At 37.3% G+C, this 20,922-nt stretch overlaps 1 protein-coding gene across 7 annotated transcripts in view; it reads right to left on the bottom strand.

Moving 5' to 3' along the window:
• The window catches only part of LOC128172215 (PE-PGRS family protein PE_PGRS16-like), a 41,374-nt gene that overhangs the window by 16,199 nt on the left and 4,253 nt on the right, over positions 1 to 20,922 (bottom strand). For 4 of the 7 annotated variants that reach the window (XM_052837994.1, XM_052837995.1, XM_052837996.1 and 1 more), the window contains exons 1-4: positions 9,580 to 9,679; positions 1,870 to 9,408; positions 1,056 to 1,103; positions 591 to 647 (exon numbers count right to left, since the gene is read on the bottom strand). In XM_052837994.1, coding sequence (XP_052693954.1) covers positions 591 to 647; positions 1,056 to 1,103; positions 1,870 to 9,316 — 7,552 coding nt within the window. In that variant the 5' untranslated portion in view covers positions 9,317 to 9,408; positions 9,580 to 9,679. Of the gene's footprint in view, positions 1 to 590; positions 648 to 1,055; positions 1,104 to 1,869; positions 9,409 to 9,579; positions 9,680 to 10,581; positions 10,669 to 10,856; positions 11,034 to 11,317; positions 12,197 to 12,293; positions 12,381 to 12,499; positions 14,306 to 14,922; positions 14,980 to 16,628; positions 16,698 to 20,922 lie in introns of those variants that run through there. The other 3 variants (XM_052837998.1, XM_052837999.1, XM_052838001.1) reach the window with 3 other exon arrangements.

Raw genomic sequence — 20,922 nt, 5'->3', positions numbered from 1 at the left:
GATCGGGATCAATATTTTGATAATTAGATTGGAATCAATTTTACATTTTTTTTCATTACATTTCTGACAAGTAAGTAACATGATTAATGCTTAATATATAACGTTGTTTTGGGGGGCGTGTGTGTGAGAGAAAAAGGATATTGTTATATCAAAATACCTCCACGTGTGCAAACTAAAGGTGTATTACAGTTAAGTTAAAAAATGTCATCAATGTTGAAATCTTAAAGGCAGGGGAGATGTTTTCTACACATAGAAAGCAAATAAAAAATTTATAACATTGACTGCTGATTAGTATATCTAGTTCTGTTAAAATCCACAACCGGGTTTGAATTTAAAAGAAAAACAAATTCTGAAAAGGAAAATCTAGCACATTATGCTGAAACAGAATTATCAAAAAGTCATTCTCTACAAATCGCAAACATTTCTTTTTTGTGATAATTGCAAGTTACTGTGTTATACTGAAGAAAATAAATCAATTTATATATGGAAAAAGAAGAAAAATATGGTAGTGTGTTACCTATCATTTACAACAAAACATTGTTGTGTGATATTTTGAATTCAAAGCAAAGAAATTAAAACGTTGTTCTTACTGTACGAATCAGACACGCCATGACCTTGACCTAAACCTGTAAAGGCGGCGTCTCGTGCTGGAATGGAATTAAAAATCAAAATAGTTTATGTGTATTTTGTAATATTTGTTCAGTGCGATTGAATTGTTAAATACATAGAAGAGGAACACAAATTGCCAATTTGCGCAAATTAGGGGAAAAATGACAATAAACTAGTTCATTAGGCTCCAATACATTTAGCAAGTTAAAAACATGCAATAAAATGTATATAAAAAATTGCATTCACTTTTTTTTTCAATGTAAGAAGCATTTTTGGAAAAGGGGTGGGGGGGGGGGGGGTGCAGGATACGTTATATATTACATCAGATATATATATATATATATATATATATATATATATATATATATATATATATATATATATATATATATATATTGCAAGTCAGTCGATCGAATCAATTTATACTAAATGAAATGGTTGCTTACCGGAAGACGACATGGATAAACTAGACGAAGATGATGACGTCACTGGAGCTGTAAAAAGAGTTTAAACAAATCTTTAGAGAAACAAAACAACGTCGGTCAAAAAAGGGTTATATTGGCTTACGTTCTCAAAGGAATCAATTTGTCTCATTACTGAAACTACTCTCATTCTCTCAAATAATCATAATTTTATGTTTCAATGATTAAGATTTGTGGGTTTCTTTCAAACTTTAAAAAAAAAATACATTATTTTTTCATTTAAATAAAAACAACATTACATGTGAGGATACGGGGACTAGATAAGTCATTAAATGCTACAGGCACTGGTTCAGGAATAGCGCTTTGCGCAGTCGTCGTAGGATATGACGTAGTAGTGTTAATTTCCATTGTTAACTCCGTTGTGTTCGCAAGTATTAGGTCATCTACAGTTGCATTTGTGTTATTGGATGATTCTAGTAATGAAGAACATTAGCATGAAAGGTTAGTTAGCTAAAGGAATGAAATACATCTCCTAAAGAAACAATGTTTATATAAATGTATGATGTGTGATTATAACATATAAGGTTACAATACAATGTCAAGCTTATGATACGATCATGCTTTTATACCCACAACGCAAACAAGCAAAATATACTAAGCTAAACCATTGGGCTTATATCCCACTCCCGCATGCAATGAAAACATAGGCGTGATTCATTAGGCTTTATATTCGTGCATATACAAAAAGTTAAAACGATTAAAGCAGATGTTATAATTTTGTTTAATGACAAACATATGTTATCATACAGCAGCTACACAGTCTATGCTGTATTCTTGCCTCTAGCTTGATCATGAACCATATCATAACCCATCGAAGTTCCATGGTTGTTTCTTCGATGGTCAGAGAACTCAGAAACTCTGGAAATGTCGGCCATTTGTTGGTTGTTTTCGTGATGGTTGCTTGAAACATCTGACATCCGGGACATCCCAACCTGTTGCTGATCCTCAACTCTGGACAAAACAAATCCTCCACTAACATCGGAATGAGGAATGGCGTTGGACAATTGACCTGCTGTTTTAACCCGGGAAAAGTCCTCTGAAGTAGCCAAGCGCTGAGAGATGTTTTCGCTCAGCATTTGTTTCCTCTTGCGGGGAGGTCTCCTCTGACGGCGTGACTCGCCATTCTGACCAAAAATTACGCGGGCTTTATCAAGGGGTGACGTTGGGACGGGTTTGGGAGGCGGAGGGGGAGCGGGGGTGGTTGTGGTCGTAGTGGTTGTAGTGGTTGTAGTAGTAGAAGTGGTTTTCCTTTTTGTTGTTTCCGGATAAATGATTTCCGTTATTGGTTCTTGTGTTACAAATTCATAGACGTATGTGGTATCTATTGATAGCGGTTCCGGTGTCGTTTCCGGTTCCTTTTGCTTAATTGTATTTACATTTACCTTGCTTATAGTGTCAACCTTAGGTTGTATGGTGACTGTCTGTGGAATTTCTTTAATTTTTGAGATTTGCGTTACTTTATCAGCCGTTTTAAGCTTCCGAAGTTCATTTTTCTTCTCGATTTTCATTTCTTGTTTGATTTGTTCAATTACCCTTTCGCTAGCAGTTGGTGAAACTGATCTTGATAATGACATTTTCACATTTTCTGATGGAATCACGACTCGTTCCAACGGCTCTTCTATAATAATGCGTGATGGTTTTGAGACTTTTACTTTTGCTTTGGAAACAACATCAAGTTCTTTCGCTTTACGAGTCCTTTGCTTTTGTTCCGACATTCTGGATTTGGTTTTTCGTGACTTGTTTTTCATTGATTTCTTACCAAGAACGTCAAATTTAGACGTCTTTGAAAGTATCTCCGCTCCATGTTTTGTCTTACTACTAGAATCTGGCAAAGTTTTAAGTTTCGTTTTAACGGTGATATTTAGTAGTTTCATGGATGGGTCATTCTTTTTCGTCTTATGCATCTTTGTCAGTGCCTGAACTATGTTGTTTGCCGTTTTGTTGTGCGTTTCCTTGAAATAACCCGTGAGAACATCCAGCATACTGTTTATCTGTTCAACCATCCTGTTTTCACCTACCGCACGCTTCCTTCTGACTGGGTTGCCAGTCGTGAGTCCGATATCTGCAGTTAAGCTTGTGTCCATCGGAATTTTAGAAGTGGTTTCTGTATTCTTAGCAGCCATTCGTTCAGAGTTGAAAATCACTGGATTTGATAACCCCATTGTAGTCCTGACAGGAGAAGCTGAACTAACTGATTGGCTTGTAGTCACACTTCCAATTTCTCCTCTAAGTATATTGTCATTGTTTGATAACGCACTTCCACTTCTGACTTCTGCGTCAAACGACACCGTGTTAGTGTTTGCTGTGTCAGCGCCGCTTGTGCCACTGACCGTTTCTATTGTAGTCCCTGAGCTTCCAACCACGCTTCCATCTGTGTTGATAGAAGTTTCAAAACCTCCAGACATATCACCGACGGAACTGGATGATGATTTTTCTACTCGAGTTTCTGTTGTCACAATTTCTGTGCCAGGTCTTTCAATAAACCCGACAGAGCCCTGAATGTTTGTATCAACATTCCTCAGGTTAAATGATTCTTTCCGTCTTGATATAGTACTGTCAGATTCAGTAATCACTGGAGTCTCAGCTCCTGTTTGTATGCTAGAAACTGTCGGACTCGAATCGGCCGTGACGCCCGGCTCTATGAAAAATAATATAGCGCTGTTTTGTCTATTCATACCGGGAGGTGTTAGGGATAACGACGAGCCCCCAGCAAGATCCCCACTTGCTATGTCAAGACTTCCCGATACACCCGAAGGCCCGCTTACAATTCTGCCGGGCTGCCTTGGTTTGATTATATTTATACCGCTAGAGCTTGAACTTTGCGAAGATTGAAAGGACGAATTTTCAGAAGTTGTTGATGCAGACCTTCCTCCTGTGCTCGAGTCTAATATTTCAACAACCTCTGTCACCACCGACCCGTCATTTTGTATGGTAGTTTTTGTTTGTGGTTTTATCGTATCTCCGTGGCCTGTAATAATTTCTTCCGTCACTGTGGTTATAATCTCCTCTACTTGTTGTCTAGGCTTTGGTGGCGATGATGATGTTTTTGTGTTTAGGAATACCAGATCAAACCCAGGATTTGAGTTAGTCATAGTGGAAGATGACCCTTCCGTTATAGCTAAGTTACTCTCAGTTACGACTGCCGGCTCACTAGTTGTTGGAATTACATTGTCTAAAACAACGTTGCTGGAAGACGAATCTCTTGTCACGCCATTAGCGTCTAGAGTAAATGATGTTTCAACAGTTCTGAAATCATTTTTGCTATTTGAGGATGTAGATGATGTTGTTTCATTGTATGTATTCATGGCGCCAGTTGTTGATATCTCAGGGCCGATTGGCTGAGTTATATTTTCAATTATAACAGTTTCTTCAATAATTATTGTGGAATCTCCCTGAGGACCTCGAATTGTGGTATAGTTTGTCCAAGAGCTGTTTTGCAAGGAAGGTTCTCCAGTAACGATAGTTTCACTTAATGAATTTTGTCCAGTTACTGATTGACTGCCGGATATTGACTCAGTGAAGTCAATCTGCTCTGTTGGTAAGGGCACAACCACTGGTTCAACGTTCGGTCCATAGTCTACGGTCTCTGATGGGACAACGTCTGCAATGTTTGCTGAATCTACTACCGGTAGCAATGAATCCGTCATTGTAGATCCCGACGTTTCCAAAGTCGACGATGATGTTTGAAAGGACGATGACGAAGACCCCGTTACTGACGTCTCAAATGAGCTTCCAGTATTTACGTCAGTAAAATCGCTAGTCGTGAAAGCTGATTGGCTACCATCGACAACTTTAACTGGAGTAAGCCCGCCTTTTCCGTCGGTTACAAAGGTCTCAGTAATTATTGTTTCTCGGATGATTGTTTTTCCAGCCGGCAACATATCTTGAGTTGTGTCCGTTGTATTTATCAATTCTCTTGTTACTGTTATATCTTCAGGAACGACAACTGTCTTTTTGGATAAATCTGAGTTTACAACAGCTTCAGTAACAACAGTCTCCGAGACTTCTGGTGCTCGGACATCTGTATTCAGGGTGGTTGTGTTAGTAACGGTGACCACTGTTCCTGTTTGCCCATCTTGTCTGTTGAAGTCTACATTTCCATCTACGTTATTTGAAACTGAAATGGTTGATCCTCTGGCAGATTCGATCCCAATTGATGTGTCCTTGGTCTGACTTCCGGTGAAGGAGGTGGATCCTGCCCCTGCCTCAAGAGACACAGATGTAGCCACATCTCGATTTCCGGATAGCGTTCCCAGGTCTGACGCAATGGAAGCAGACTGGTCTACGGTTTTACTTTTGTCAATTGACACCCCATCGGGCCCAATCATTAGGTTTGAACTCCCCATGTTTCCTTCAATATTATTCAGATTTTGATCACCAATTATTGTAATAGTTTCTTCTGTGGTCGAAATTAGTGTTGGATCAGGAAAAGTACTATCAGGTCTTATAATTGTTACAGAAGCGTCCTTGTCACGACTAGTCCCTACAAAAGATGCATCAACCCCTTGAGTAGTTGTAACGACGGGAGCATCAATATTTTGACGTGATCCTGTAATTTCTAAAGCTGGATCTGTCGTACCAGTAATGGTTACTGATGCATCTCTATCTCTGCTTGTACCTACAACAGAAGATTCGGCTAGTCCCTGATCTGTAACTGTCACTAACACATTTCTGTTTTGACTTGATCCGGAAAGGTCTAGAGTTGGATCAGTTAGAGTATTTCCTTGACCGGCTATTGTCACAGATGCATCTCTGTCTCTGCTTGTACCAGATACAGATCCACTTAAACCTTCATTTCTAACTGTCATTGAAATATCCCTTCCTTGGGTTGAACTAGAAATTTCTAAAGAGGGGTCTGTAACGATGGTTTCCTCTTTTATAATTGTTACTGTCGCATCTCTGTCACGACTTGTACCTACCACGTTATCAGTTGTGCCTGTAACTAAAACGTCCACTCCCTGATTTGATCCCGTGTCAGTCACCACATTGTCCTGGCGTGTAATTGTAACAGATGCGTCTCTGTCACGGCTTTTCCCAACCACTGTTCCTCCAACATTGATATCCCGATTATCTTGACCAGTTACAACAACTGTTGCTCCAACATCTCGGCTGGTGCCAAGCTCATTTTGGTTCCTTATCGTCACAGTTGATCCAACGTCTCGGCTTGTTCCAACTTCACGCCCAGTGACTGAAGGCGTTGTCTCTCTGATAATTCCGGTCGCTGGTCTAGAGTTTGTCGTAACGATTTCCTCCACAACAGTCACTGTTTGAACGCCTGTTCCCTCTACAGCCCCAATGTCATTGGTAACAACACCGCCAGTGTCGCTATAGTTTGATTGAACCTCGGTTACCGATCTTCCAGGTTTAACAATTAAAACATCAAATGGAAGACCATCTGTAGTAATGGTGTCAACAGTGTCATACAAATTAGTGTCTACATTACTGGATGCAGATGAGGAAGATGATTTCGATGTTTTAGTGGAAGAAGTTGAAGAGGTTATAGAAGAGTCAACACCAGTTCTTCCTTGATCAACAACTCTTTCTGTTACAGTCTTCACTACTTCCTTTACAGGCCGGTTATCAACAAACGTTTCAGTTATCGTTTCCACAACTACTGGCTGACCATCAATAGTGCTCCTTGTAAATGCACTTTCAAAGTTCGTATCAATTGGCCTATAGTTGATGTTATCATTGCGAGTTCTAACAGATTCGACAGTCTCCTTTGGGATAATCATCGGAGGAGGATCAACATTAACCGTTCTGACGGTTTCCTGCACAGAAGGACCATAATCTATCATAATTGGTATACCATCTGTTGACCCCGCAAACAACGTTGTTGAGGCAGAAGATCTAGTTCCCTGTGTCCCACTAGTTTCGTAGTTGATAGTTTCTTTAATATCAGAACGAGGCCCGTCGTTTGTGTAATCTATGACTGTGATGTTTCGAATGGTAGTTGATTGCCCCCGACTTGTACCTCCCGATTCAGGCAAAACGTAATTATTAGAAGAAGCGCCTGTTGATGATGCACTTGTGTCAACAACGGTACGAGAGTTAGTTGAATCTGTTGTACCAACATTAACTGAGGTATCCTGTGTTGTATCGGAAAAACGACGAGATTCTACATTTATCCCTCCAAACACATTAGTGCTTGTAGGTCTTCTATTGATTTCTCTGCCGCCAAAAATAGTGTCACTAGTTACTCCACCGCTATGGGCATCAGTAATTGTTATTGTATGAGGTTCTACTCCTCCGGCAAAGGTTTCCCTAATTATTGTCTCTCTTGTAATCAGTTTTTGACCACCAGGTCCAATACTCTCCGTTATAACTACATCGCCCACTTTTGAAGTAGATATTTTTTTCAATCCAGAAGAATCAGAACCAGTAAGACCTATCAAATTGGAGGACTGAGATGATGCATCTTTGCTTGACGTCACAACAGTCTTGGTTTCCGTTCTTTCGTTGGTTGGAATGAAAACGAAATCAGTGGAACTTGAACTCCCAGTAGCGTCTGCTCTGGTAGTGATAGTTTCCGTTGTTTCTGTACGTGGACGATCTCCAGTTACCACTGTTTCAGTGATTGTTTCGGTTACAATGTTTTGATTTGTTGGTTGAAATCTGCTATCGGTTGTAAAAGTGTCCTGTACATTGGAAGCTCCAGACACATCAACTGTTGAAATACCAATGCCCGACGTCCCTCTGTCTCTTGATATATCTACTTTGGTTGTACCAGTTTCAATGAATTCATTTGTTGTTAAGGTGTTGGAAGATGTTCTTGAACCTCCTGATATGGACGTGTTAATGTCCAATGCAGGGTTAGTGTTTGTGGTTGTAATGGTTTCCGTTAACGTATCTCCTCTGACAACAGGGACCTCCTGGACTGTAACTGTCTCTCTAAAGTCGGGCTGTGTATTTCCATTCAACAAGATATCAACTGATGAACCGTCTAGGTTAGTTGACGAATGCGATTCTCGAAGAATGTTGTCGATTTTCCTGTTTCCAGAAGACACAGAGTCTGTTGTGAGAGTTCCTTGTCTATTTGTTTCTGTAGTAACCGTTCTTGTTTCTGTAACAGTGGACGGTGAGATACGATCGGTACTTTTTCTTTCGATTATGACATCTTTAGTTGCCCCCGATATATCTACAGTTCTAGGTGGCTTCTCCAGTGTTAATGAGCCAGTCCTGTCGGTGCTCGTCACCTTTACGTTCTTTGTTGATGTATCGAACACTCTATCAGTTGTCTGAGAGGTGGAAGACGATCCTCCACCGAATTCGTCAGATGAAATAATCTTTGTTTCGTTAATTATGGTGATGGTTGTGATTGTTTTGATTATATTACCATTTGGATTTCTGTATGTCTTAGTAACCTTACTAACTCCGTTAGGAGATCTCTCTGTAACAGTTGTACTTACTCCTCCTTCCATAACAAATGGATCCGTAATGGTACTATCAAAGGTATCAACTGTCGTCATCGTGTTTCGTCCGCCAGTCGTTGTGGATGATGAAATATCTTTATTTACCACTTCATTTACTCGTCTCTCTGTGGTCTTTTCCACATACGTTTTATCCTTGATATTATTAATTGTATTTGAAAAATCGAGATAACCGCCATTTAGATTCCCAGTATTACCTGCGTTCTTATTAACTGTAGTGGTTGTCTTCGTTACCGTCGTCTTTGAACCACCAACTCCACCAGTCCCAAGTGAGCCAGCAGCCACTGTGTTTGTTGTTCTCTTCGTGGAGATCAAAGAATTATCAATGTCTGTGCTTCCACCATTGAGACGCATTCTGCTACCTACTGAAGTGTCCATCCATCGTGAGTTAATGTCGGGCTTATTGAAATACGTAGTTTCCTTCACGACTGTCTTGCTCGCTGATCCGGATCCAGCGTTTCCATCTACATTAACATTTGTAGTTACTGTTTTCGACCCAGAAGTACGACTTCCCATATCGGTTGTTACTCGATTTAGATCCCACTTTGTGTTTTTCCCTACACTAAACTTATCTCTTCCAGACCCCGTCCCGTCCCATTTTGTTGCCCCGTCCCAGTTCAGTGTTCCGTTCCAAGTAAGTGAACCAAGATCAGGATTCAGTGGTTCTGATACCCACATCGAGGCTGGAATTCCAGAATGAGTCTCAATGTTTTCTATCAAATTGACTCGATTTTTGCCACTTCCAGCTAAATAATAAGGGTAAACGGGTGCCAAGGTTGGCCATATGGGTTTCATATTTGTGGGAGGCCACCTAGGAGCTAAGGTTCGCGCTTCTTGATTTGGAGATGGGGTAGTATACCCTCGGTAGATATTGACATCACCTTCCCCTGAAACAAAGAGTTCAGATGTCAACAAATTGTCTCTTATCCTTACCTCCTTTTTTTGTTTTACATTCTTACAAACAACAAAATGCAATATCTCATGAAAATGTCTACTTTATCTTGTTAGGTGTACTTTGACGCATGTTGGATAAAGAAGATTTGTTACTTTAGGTTTACCTTTTAGGGAGATTATTCGTTCTATTTTCTTTCTGATGTTTGTCGGTGTCTGTCGACGTCGTCTGATGTTATTTTGTAAGTTTACTGCATTGGGTGCTGACCGTTTTTCTGTAAAGTTGCAAAAACCTAATTGAGGATCCCCATTTCTAGTTTAGTCTCTCTAATCACATTTTAATGCTATGGTAAAGGCAAAAAGCAAACTGATGAAATACATCCTTCGCAGCAAACCTAATTGTTAAAAAGCATCTATAAATCGAACTGGAAAGGGGTAGCCCTACACTATTAAGTCTTCCTAACAGGGACATTGATTAGTAAGCTGTCAAATTTAGCCAAAGGAAGCCAAATGTACTTCAGTATCATTAACAAGGGGAAGGGGCAATTAGTCGTGTTATCTTTCTATTCGAATTTTAAGCATTAGTATATGAGTAGGAACAACACATCTAATTAATCTTAGCAGTTATTTGTTTTTCGCTAAGGCTGATCACAGTTTTTTAATATTAGCATTTTGTTGTGCTTATCTACTTTTATTAGACTTGCTACAATTAAGCAGAGCCATCGAATTAAACTTGAGTAGATAGTTAAATGAACTACAAGCCTGAATTCCATCCTAGATCTAGGTTAATAACGTGTTATAAGTCTCCATCCTCGTTTAAGCTCCCCTTCTTCTTTCTCATCTGTTGTTTTCCATCCTCTTCATTAAAAACGTCGCGAAACATCGTAAAAATATAACGCGTTTATTTAAACAATTTTTTTAAAGTTTTATCGAGTGTCAATTAGCGCTTTCAAAAGAATTATTTAACATAAATTTAATAGAAATGTAGTTATGTTTATGACTGACAGTTTAAGAAAATTACGAAAAGAAAATCCCCAAATGATAAAGAACTGGTTTCCAAACAATGTGCATGATACTGATAGTAAAGAATAAGATGTTTATGGTATTTGAGAGAATGAGAGAAATGATTGGCAAACAAATCCGATTCGTTGTGGGAAGTTCATACGAACCCTCCTTTTGTTTGTGCATCAGTTCCGCGTGCAATCTTGCTGTTCCGGTGAGAGGTGCCAAAGAATGTTGGACAAGAGCCAAGGTATCTGAAAATACGAAACGACGTTGCCGAGGAATTCCCAGAAATGAAAATCTCTTACGATCCTTCATGGAGTCCTGACATCATTTGATCGAAAAAATGAAATTTCACATCTTTTATGTCTCTTTGTCAATCCTTTCACGTTCAAGTGTAATAACTCAATACATAGCATGTATTGATCTAAAGAAAAGTTACCTTGAGAACTTTTGTGAGTCGGAAGTACGGCCCATTGACCTCCTCTAGACCTAGATGAATGGGGCGTGTCCTCCCAAGAAGAGGGGCGTGTCGTAGATGATACTACCACCCATTGATCATTTGATTGTTTTTGATTGGCTGATGATATTGAGTGAAGTCTCTGTGCTTGAGTGTTACCTATGAAAAATTTAGAATAACTCAGTTAATTCTTATATTCCTTTGATTGCTTTAAAATCTGTTCAATCTTTAGTTTTCGTTTAAAAGCACGATACTGGTCTTAAAAATAAGCAGAAGCGCACATCCATAAATAGATATATAAATTGTTTGGCCAATCAAATGATCACTGGAGGAAAGTACCATTAAAAAGGGATAGTCAATGGACTAAGTGGAGGTTGTCAATCTATTTAATGAATAAAATGTAAAAAAAAAAAAAATGGAGCTGGGATGATATTTACAAATACCTTGTTGTGTGTTGCCGCCATTGGCGTGAGAATGTGTCAAGACCTGTTGATTAGGGGCGTGAGATACTGACATGTGACTAATTTCATGACCGTGCTCCATCCACGTGGGATGATCCGCTCTAACAGGTCCGTTTGCAGATTGAATCTCCGTCCATTTATTTTCATGATGAGCAAAATCAACGTTTGGCTGATGAACAGATGAGGTGCTAATCTGAGACTCGTGGGAAACCACATCCCTGTTTCTTGATTCCATTTTGTGCATGTTTTGAACCTTATCTGATGGGTGAGTATTAATGTGTGAAACGTCAGTTCTTTTAATATCTGTCAACAGGTTAATTTTTGGAGGTTTGTTTGATTCTTTTATTTTTTCCTTCGATGTCCTAATAGCCTTCGATCTATGGACTGACGGAGACAGTTTATTGGATGATCTTGTTTGTGTACGATCAACATTCGTATTCTTTTGATGCTCGTTAGTACTTTGCTGAGCTAGATCTTTTAAGGACTGCTCTGCTTTCCTTCTTGAAGCAGCAAATACATCCTGTTCTTTCTTTTGTGCCGCTGTAGCACCTGCAGTCATATCAATATTTATGTTCAGAATACCGCTATCCCCTGGCGATGAATTATCAAAACTTTTGGTTTTGTCGGTTTGTTTTTTAACGACCGTGTTTGGTTTAACGGGAGGTGTGTTTTGTGACGCCCTCGGTGAAGTGCTTGTTGATGCTTTGTCGCTTTTAACACTTTTAACTTCAACAGCGTTGGTATTTTCTCTCTGTTTTGTTGAGGCAGTTCTAACAGACATTCCAGAAACCGCTTTTTTTAAGGACGCTAACAATTCATTATATATTCGCATCTGCTCTGCCTGAACATCACTTTGATTACCTTGTAAAATATAAAAGAGACCATAGAAAATAGGAATGTTCTTTCTTTGTTTTACTTAAACGACGTCATAAATGTGAAAAGCATATGAAATACAAACCAGTTGAGCTGGAACCTTGTACGGCCGTCTTTACAAGTTTGTTCAGCAGATTTTGAGATTCTGCTGGAAGTTGTTGTTCTACTTCATCTTTAATAAAGGAATAAAATGTCATTATTTTCCTCAATTTTTAAGACGTAGTTTAACAACACCGGGTTACATACAAAACTGATGTGTAATCAAAACATTTTAAATTAATAAAAAAATACCTGGTAAATTATTGACTGCTGGTGTTGGTAGTGGCGACACTGAATCTTTAGCTTTAGAAACAACCTTTTTATCGACTGATTTTTTCTTTGGTCGTGGCGGTTTTCTTCGTCGATTTGACTGTTTGTGACTACTGCTTGCATTGGTCAATGAAAAGTCTGGCCTGCTTCTCTGGTTTATTTGAGATTTAACCTTTTGCTGAGTCTGATTATCTGGGTTCGGTGTCGGTGTTTTATTCACTGGCTCTCTTAATGTTTTTCTTCGTGTTGACGTCTTTAGGCTATCTTTGACAACACTATCTTCCTTCAAAAGTTTAGTTGTAGGGACTACTGTTGACGCCTTTGTTGGTTCCCTTACAACAGTCTTTTTGACAGGAAACCTAGTATTTTCTTTGTTTGTTTCTACTTTACCTTCGCCTTTTAAGTTATCTCTCTGTCTCATTCTTGTTTGTTTTGTTATTGTTTTAGGTGATTCAGTTGTCGGGATATGCTTTTCAATACCCTTTGTATCGTTTGTCACTTTGACTCGCCTCTGCTTTTTTGTGATACCCACCTCACTCTTTGCTCTTTGCTCAGTATTGAATAACTCTCTTGGTTTAGTTTCATTGTTTATTGTCTTCGTCACTTTATCAATTTTGGCTCTCACGGCTCCATTGCTCTGCTCAGTATTGACCAATGTTCTTCTTCTGGTTTCACCGTTGATGGACTTTGTAGTTGGGTCATCTATGCCCCTTGGCATATTATTCGGCAAATTTGATTTAATTCCAGTCGTGGTGGCAATAGGAATCTGTACCGTTCCATCAAAGGCTTTTCCTCTTACAGCTATTTTCCTTCGGAAATTTGCAGGCAGTGTAACACGAGGAGCTTTTGTGATTTGACTATCTTTCTGTAACGAAGTTGATGTAGTTTTTATTTTTAAGGGTTTAACGATCTCTGTACCGATATTGATTTTCTTCGTTCCCACTTGCTCTCTCTTATTGCCATCTGAGAGGGCATCTGTTTGAGAAACATCTGTATTAGATGTTAGTTTTGAGAAATCAACTTCCCTGTAATTAGTCCTAATAGAAATAGACTGTGGGCGTAAGTTTCTAAGACTTGTTGGTACATCACCAACCGTATCGCTGATATTCACAGTGTTTGATTCTTCTAAAGGAAAAGATAAATCAACCGCTGGCCGTGCACGTAAGTTAATGTTAGAAGTTGGTGATACGCCTTTCTTCACAGTGCGCAAGACAACTGTTCTGTTCTTGGAATCAGGACTGGGGACATTGTCAACAAGCTTCCTAGTAACTGTCGTTATATGAATTTCGGTCACACCGTTTTCGTTTTTTCTCTTTGTTATAGTTTTGGTGACTATATTCTTTCCCGAGCGTAAGAGATGCATGGGTATTTCCGTGGAACGCCCAGCGACTCTACTCTTCACGCTAGATGCATATATCGGAGGAGGTGTATCTTGTGTCATTTTGTTCGGCTTTGATCCTCCATTTGACGAATTTTGTCCTGTTAACATGGTAGATTGCTGAATACGTCTAGTTCTCAAAACTGTCGAACCAGAAGACGCCTTGCTCTCTGAATTCTGAAAGCTTGATTTGGAATTCCCTCTCGAGACCTGGCTGCTTCGCTCATTCGGAGCCATTAGTGACGTGTCCATTGCCCTCCTGGATTCCGTTGAGACAGCATCAACATTCAGCGTCTTTTTGACGCTTGATGCTGGACGCGGAACTGATGACAGATTTTCCTTGGGTTCTACTGAGTCTCCCAGTGTTGAAACAGAGTGTGTATCATTTGATGATTTCATTGTGTAATTTGCTGGAAGATTGTGTGTGAAAGTTTAATGATAACTTAGTTTCTATATATTGTTTTATTATCACATACTGATGAGGAACATTTTAGAAAACTGCCAGTCAATCTAACATAATACGTATTAGGTGTATTAGTGATTTTACAGAGTATGTTATCTAAGAAAGGGAAGCGACATTAATGAGAGGATTTTATTAATTCGGTCATACTTTTAATTCTAAAAGCAGATAGTATTTAGATCATAAAAACAAAAATATACATAACAATAATCCCCTGTCATTATTTGGTATTTAGTGCTTTGTATTATTTCTTACGTTTCTGCAAACGCTGGCAAAAACATACACCACTTTTAAACTATTGAATGTCACTTCCAACGATGCATTTATCAATTGCAACATGCTATAGGCGTTCGCTTATCGTTCATGTACAACACACGATAAAAACTTTACACGCTAAAAAAACACATAAAAGGTAGTGCGCGCTGTACCAGTACATCACATCCTAGCTACAGTACACAACAAAAGACACTATATGCTACAATAAGAGACACGGGACTCTACGAGACAAAAGACGCCACACGCTACACAAAATCATGGATATGTAAAGTACGCGTCAAAAGTCCTTACCTAGCGTGAATTTACTTCGCGGTGTTATAACAGGAATGTTGAAGGAAATCGGAAGTCCTGAAAATCAAACTTTCTATACAAAAGTATCACCTCATGCACATATTAAGCTTCCGTTCCGTTTTAAGAAAAAAACCCGCACTGTTATAACGTGGAATCAATGCGTTTTGAAGGGCAAATTTGAGTCCAGGTCTTTTAAAGAATTAAAACAAAAAACGATTTTCCGAAAAAAAAGTTTCATTTTTAAATGGTTAGATACATCTACTAATTATTAACATCTATATGAAAAAAATTCCTGGTCCTCCAAAAGCATATCGTTCCACAGAGCTTTGTTAGAAACACAGGCAGTCAAGTTTAGAATTAAAAAATATATTGAATCAATTGTAATAAAAAAGGGTAGTAACTTTTGCATGAAAAAGAGTCGACAAGACTGCATATGTTTTGTTACTGTTGTCAGTCTGTTAAGGGTAAAGCGAACCCAATCAAATTTCTCACAAAAAATGGCAACACTTCTCGTTCTCGTTTTGCACTGACATCAACAAAAACAATGAATGGAAACAACATGTATCTTCACAGAATCACTTCAGTCTTTGTCAATGGTGTTTTTCTCTTTACAAAAAGTGTTGTCATTTTTTGTATGCAATGAAGAAAAAAGCCATATGTTCTTCTTATTATCAATTTCAACTTTTGTTAGAGCGTATTAAATCGTTTTAACCATGCAAATACATAGTTAATGTGCACGGGTGTCGTAAAGGCATAGGCTCAAAACAGTAATGGTCTTTGTTATAAGAAAACAATACTGTAGACCAACTTTTATTCGCGAGCGAGAAATATTTGCGAAGTTCACGAGAGCCTGTTCGTCGCGAATATTTCTTGCCACAAACCAGCCCTTGGTCTGTAAAATGCTTACTCCGAAAAATTAGTCATCGCAAACAAGATTGTATCCAGTAAGTCGCGAAATAATGTCGCCGCGAAAAAAAGTTGGTTTACAGTACTTATTTCTTAAAGAGGCTGCGTGGTCGCAGCCTTTTTATATACTTTTTTCAATCTCCTTAAGACGGTGATTTATGTATAAAGATATAGCAAACTATTCAAATCTCAAATATTAAATATTTATATTTTTTCTTTAATAAATGAAAGCAAAGAGCTCAACAAATAATTTCCAAAAATATAAGGTTAATTTGTCGACCAGCTAGCCCAGAAAATAAGAAAATAAGAGAAAATAAAGAAAAAAACAATGGTTTAAATCAAAACAATACCGCAGAGGTTAGTTCGAAAACTAACGCTTAATTAACAGAAACATTTGTAAGATTTAAACTATTGTTGTTTCATTTTAAGATTGATTTTACTGATTCATGAATGGTAGTAGAAGGGTATTGAAAAATGACTTTTACCACATATGTCTTTTCTTTCTTTTCGTATTAAGATATTACATATCATATTGTGTACACTGATGGGACCAAAATTCAAATATCATCAATAAACATCATGTACTAAGACACAAATGGCCAATTATATATAGCCGATATCAAGGTAAATCCATACTAGAGGAAAGACAAGGGTATCTGATTACATTGTTATACGATTGGTGCTTTATTCTTTGCTCGCTATTTCTGTTTCTGTTCCAGCAACTGAGGAATTCCATTCAAACGGACAAGATCTAGTTATGACGTCACAAAAGCCAGTTCTATTAATAGACTAGGACTTACCTATTCCGGCACCTCCAAGGTTTGCCTGCCATTTAATGTTGTTTAACTTGGATTTTGTCTGACCTAAAACTACAAAGAAAGAAAATGGGTTTAAATTTGTGAAAGGCATACCAATGGCCATTTTATGTTTCAACGGTTAGGACGTACTACTAAAAAATCGAATAAACCAATCTTGTATCAAGTATTTTGCATATTATCTATAAATCCTTCCATGATAACTGCAGTACTGCTTTTTGCAAGGCAAAATAACATATTTTGGTGAAATATGACGTAGCGTCAATCGTTTCATTTACGTCTTAAAACTCTTAAGCTACTAAAACTTATTCGAAGTATAATTTACCTTGAACGAGAGCAATACCGCAATTATCTTGACGGAGTCAGTTAAAGACAGGAGTACAGATATCTGACTCAGAGCAAAGTGAAAGTTTCTAAATTTCTGTTCGAAATTCGTTTCGTTTTTAACTTTACGACCATAATCTAATATAGTCTAATTATAACTTATAATACTGTGGAATCATTAAATTTCGTGGTGGCCAATTTTCGTGGATTCTTGGATTTTTGCTTATTCGTGGGGATGTAATTTCGTGGATGCGTCGGTTTTCAGTTTCCGTAAGAAAACTTAATATTTTATAATTAGTTTTCGTGGAGGATGTCAATCCGTGGGTGAGGGCTACCCACGAATTCCACAAAAATTGAGCCACCTCGAATTCTAATGATTTCACAGTATATGAACGATTTGTTTTCATGAAATATTTAGTTAGCCAAAAAAATTTACTATATTAAATTTATCAACTAGTAATAATATATAACCAATTAATTATACCTTACATCTTTCTTTTGAAAATGCATTTAAATTAAAAAAAAAAACCATTTATTTATTTCATATCCTTTATCTTACGAGTGCTATTATATTGAATTTGCAAAATTTAATTTCTTTTGCAGTTACTGGGGAATCAATTGAGTTCGTGGTGGTTTAGTTTTCGTTGCATTCGTAGTTACTCTTCAACCACGAATTTATTTCCTCGACGAAAACTAATTACAACAGATTAAGTTTTCCTACTGAAACTGAAAACCGACGCATCCACGAAAATACATCCATACGAGTTAGCAACAAACCTATAATCCACGAAAATTGGCCCCCAGAAATTCTAATGAGTCCACGGTTTTTATAATTAGGTTTTTGGCATAGTAAATGATTCGCCACATTTGTGTAAACATGTCACTCTCGCCAATAAAGACACCCTACAATATGTGGTGACGAAATTGCGTTGGTTTGTGTTCGATGTGTATGTCGATGTCCGAGATCACACAGGTCATGGATTGTACAAACACATTGCGGTTATCGACATTTGTTAATTGCTTTAATAGTTTTGTTAATCACATTATAAGCAATATTAATTGCACCGTTGACATCAGCGATATTCGGTCACATATGCGTTTTATGGCGTGAAATCTATGTTATGATGAAACAAACACCTTTACATGTCCTCCATTACCGTAAAACAGACGGGAAATTTTACGACATCGCCACGCCCACTTTTCTTCATATAAACAAATATTGCGGTCAGTTTCATTACCAACGCATGCTTTGACTTTATTAGTAGATTCATTTGGTACAATACAATGGTAGGTAACGATCTATACAAGAAAAAATATCCATATCATTAAAGCGTCAGTTTTCACTCAACTTTAATCTACTTTATGCTTTTTCTCAGCTGATATTACAAACTGTATTCATGGGAACAGCAGTCAAATATTCAAAATGAACTAAAACGATTTTCTAGATCAACAGTGTTTACCGTATCCTAGTTTCAATTGAAGTCGTATGTAAATCTTGAAGGATTTTATATCACTATATATTTCCAACTGAACAAATGTCATGTATCCTAAGATTTCCTTATATTGTATACAGGTTTATTTTCGCCCCGTGTTAAAAAGAAATGATTTAAGACAAGGGAATTCGCTCAGTTTCAAATCCGCCCGCTGACAACACGGGCGAAAGAAGCAGAAATAAAACGAGGGCGAATATTTCAATGCATACGAAAATGATGACTATTAACACTGAATCACCATCATTTATTCAAGTTACTTGTTTTTTTTTTATTTTTATTAAGTCTGTTTATTTACTTATTTATTTATTTATACATTTATTTATACATTTATTTATTCATTTATCTATACATTTATTTATACATTTTTTTTTACATTTTTTATTTTTACATTTTTTATTTGATATATATTTATTGATTTTATCAACATGTAATCATTTTTATTTATCTATCTATTTTATGCATATATTAATTTTATCTATTTATCTCTATGTGTGTAAGGTTGTGTTTCACTAGTATCTAGTACAGCTGATTGTACTCCTACATAAACCTCTTCCAATACAAAAGAATCCGTCGATATGGGTGAGATAAACAAGAACCTCTCCCTTAATTTAGTGGGGACTTTATGCTTCACGCTACCAAAGATCGCGGCCCCCTGACCACAAATTGCAGGCATTAGGTGTGCGAAAGTTATATGATCCCTAGCTCTGCCTAGCGGTGCCCTATGCTTCAGGGACGGTGACCTTGTATGGAAATATAGCTATAAAGGTTTTCAATATATCCCTGAAAATAGTCCAACTGAACCTTTGCTCTTTTACCTTTTACTCAATGCACAATGCTGCTATAGAGTTTTAACCCCTTCCCCTTAACAAGCACAAATAATGTTAAATATAACTTTACTGAATCATTGGGTTTTTTTTATGAATGACGCAATGCAATTTACTATATTCCTCATAGAGAAAAAAAATTGCTGACCGTTGTCTCACAAATCAATGTTATTTTACTTTATACCTACTTGAACTGTTGGCATATATATATTTTTAAATTGTGCTTGATTAAAATAGTGTTAATTGAAATTATGAAGTTGCAGAATAGTCTACGGTGCCTTAGAGTTATATAGAAAGAAGTAAATTCTACCGCCGCGTTACTGTAAAAAATAAACGTTTGCATCTCAGCGTCAATGCATTAAATTACTTCATAACACTTGGCAGCACTGTCGCATTATAACTGACTAGATAATATCCCGCGGAAGCGCGAGAACTCACACATTACACAGTGGTTAACTGCTAACGCTCTCGAACGCTGGCATCTACGTTAGTCTTTTTTACTGAAATACGCATGCTCGACTTCAAGGTAGGGCATTCTGGGAATACAACTGTAGATACACTGTACCATGTCAATTTCGTTTTATCAACTGCACATGATGTGAAATTTTGTATTTTGTTTTAAATGCCAAAAGTAACGCCAAGTAATTTCTTAAATTATAATAAAAGCTATATTTTCTTAACTAGACCTACCAAGCTATTTTTTCCGAGCTTGCCGGAAAGGCCCGAGAAAATACGATTGCTACAAAACAGTACCAATGGTTCTATTTTTTTTTTTAAATTTAAAGTATTTACAGTAAATAATACAGAATGATTAAATCACAATTTATGAGTTATGCCATTGCCGACTAGATTCCCACTCTAGATTCACCATTTTTAATTGAGACACCCCCCCCCCCCCTTCATCCCACCCAAAACACAATTCTAGTGCCCAACTGTTCTTTCTATTAATAATTAATCGATTCAGAAAATTAAACCAATGGTGTAGACATCTTTATGATGGCTACATTGCTAGCTTACCATTTTTTAAAAAAAATATAAGCTTGTACGGTACAGTGTTAAAATGATGAACTATATCTTTTGTTATTGTTCTTTTTGTTAATTTTCGTATTTACTGTGTCTGATTTTTTTTCTTAATTGTTTTTTTTTAATATTCTTTAAAACAGAAATAGAAAATCAACTGCATGGCTTTGTATTTATAGGAGTGGGTAGAAATAAAAAAAAAACTAAATTACCTAATGCGTGCGCAAGTTACCGGATGTAATTGTGATTGACAAGCAAATGTTCCAAAAAGACTCTTTTAAACGTCCATTGTGTTTAAACTCAAAGATTTGTATCGGGCCAGCACCGACATTAAAAGAGATGCTCGCTTTTTTATAGTGACTATTCTTTTTGAAATAAATATAGATGATGGTATGATTGAAATTAAGTCAAAATTCAAGATGAATATAGATATTATTCATCATCGGCTATACTGACAATTAAATCACTGTGTATAAACACTTTACGAACACCCGGAACTCGCGAGAACCGGACTTTTTTGGTTCATTGTTTTTCTTGGCTTTTAAGTGTAGCCTATATTTAGACAATATAAATATAAAGGTTCTTCCAGAACCTATGAGCAGTATCGTTCATGTTTTC

This window comes from Crassostrea angulata, chromosome 2, assembly GCF_025612915.1.
Source record: "Crassostrea angulata isolate pt1a10 chromosome 2, ASM2561291v2, whole genome shotgun sequence".
NCBI classification, from domain to species: domain Eukaryota; kingdom Metazoa; phylum Mollusca; class Bivalvia; order Ostreida; family Ostreidae; genus Magallana; species Magallana angulata.
The sequence above is the reverse complement of the archived record's forward strand: the minus strand, read 5'-3'. Positions and strand labels throughout refer to the sequence as shown.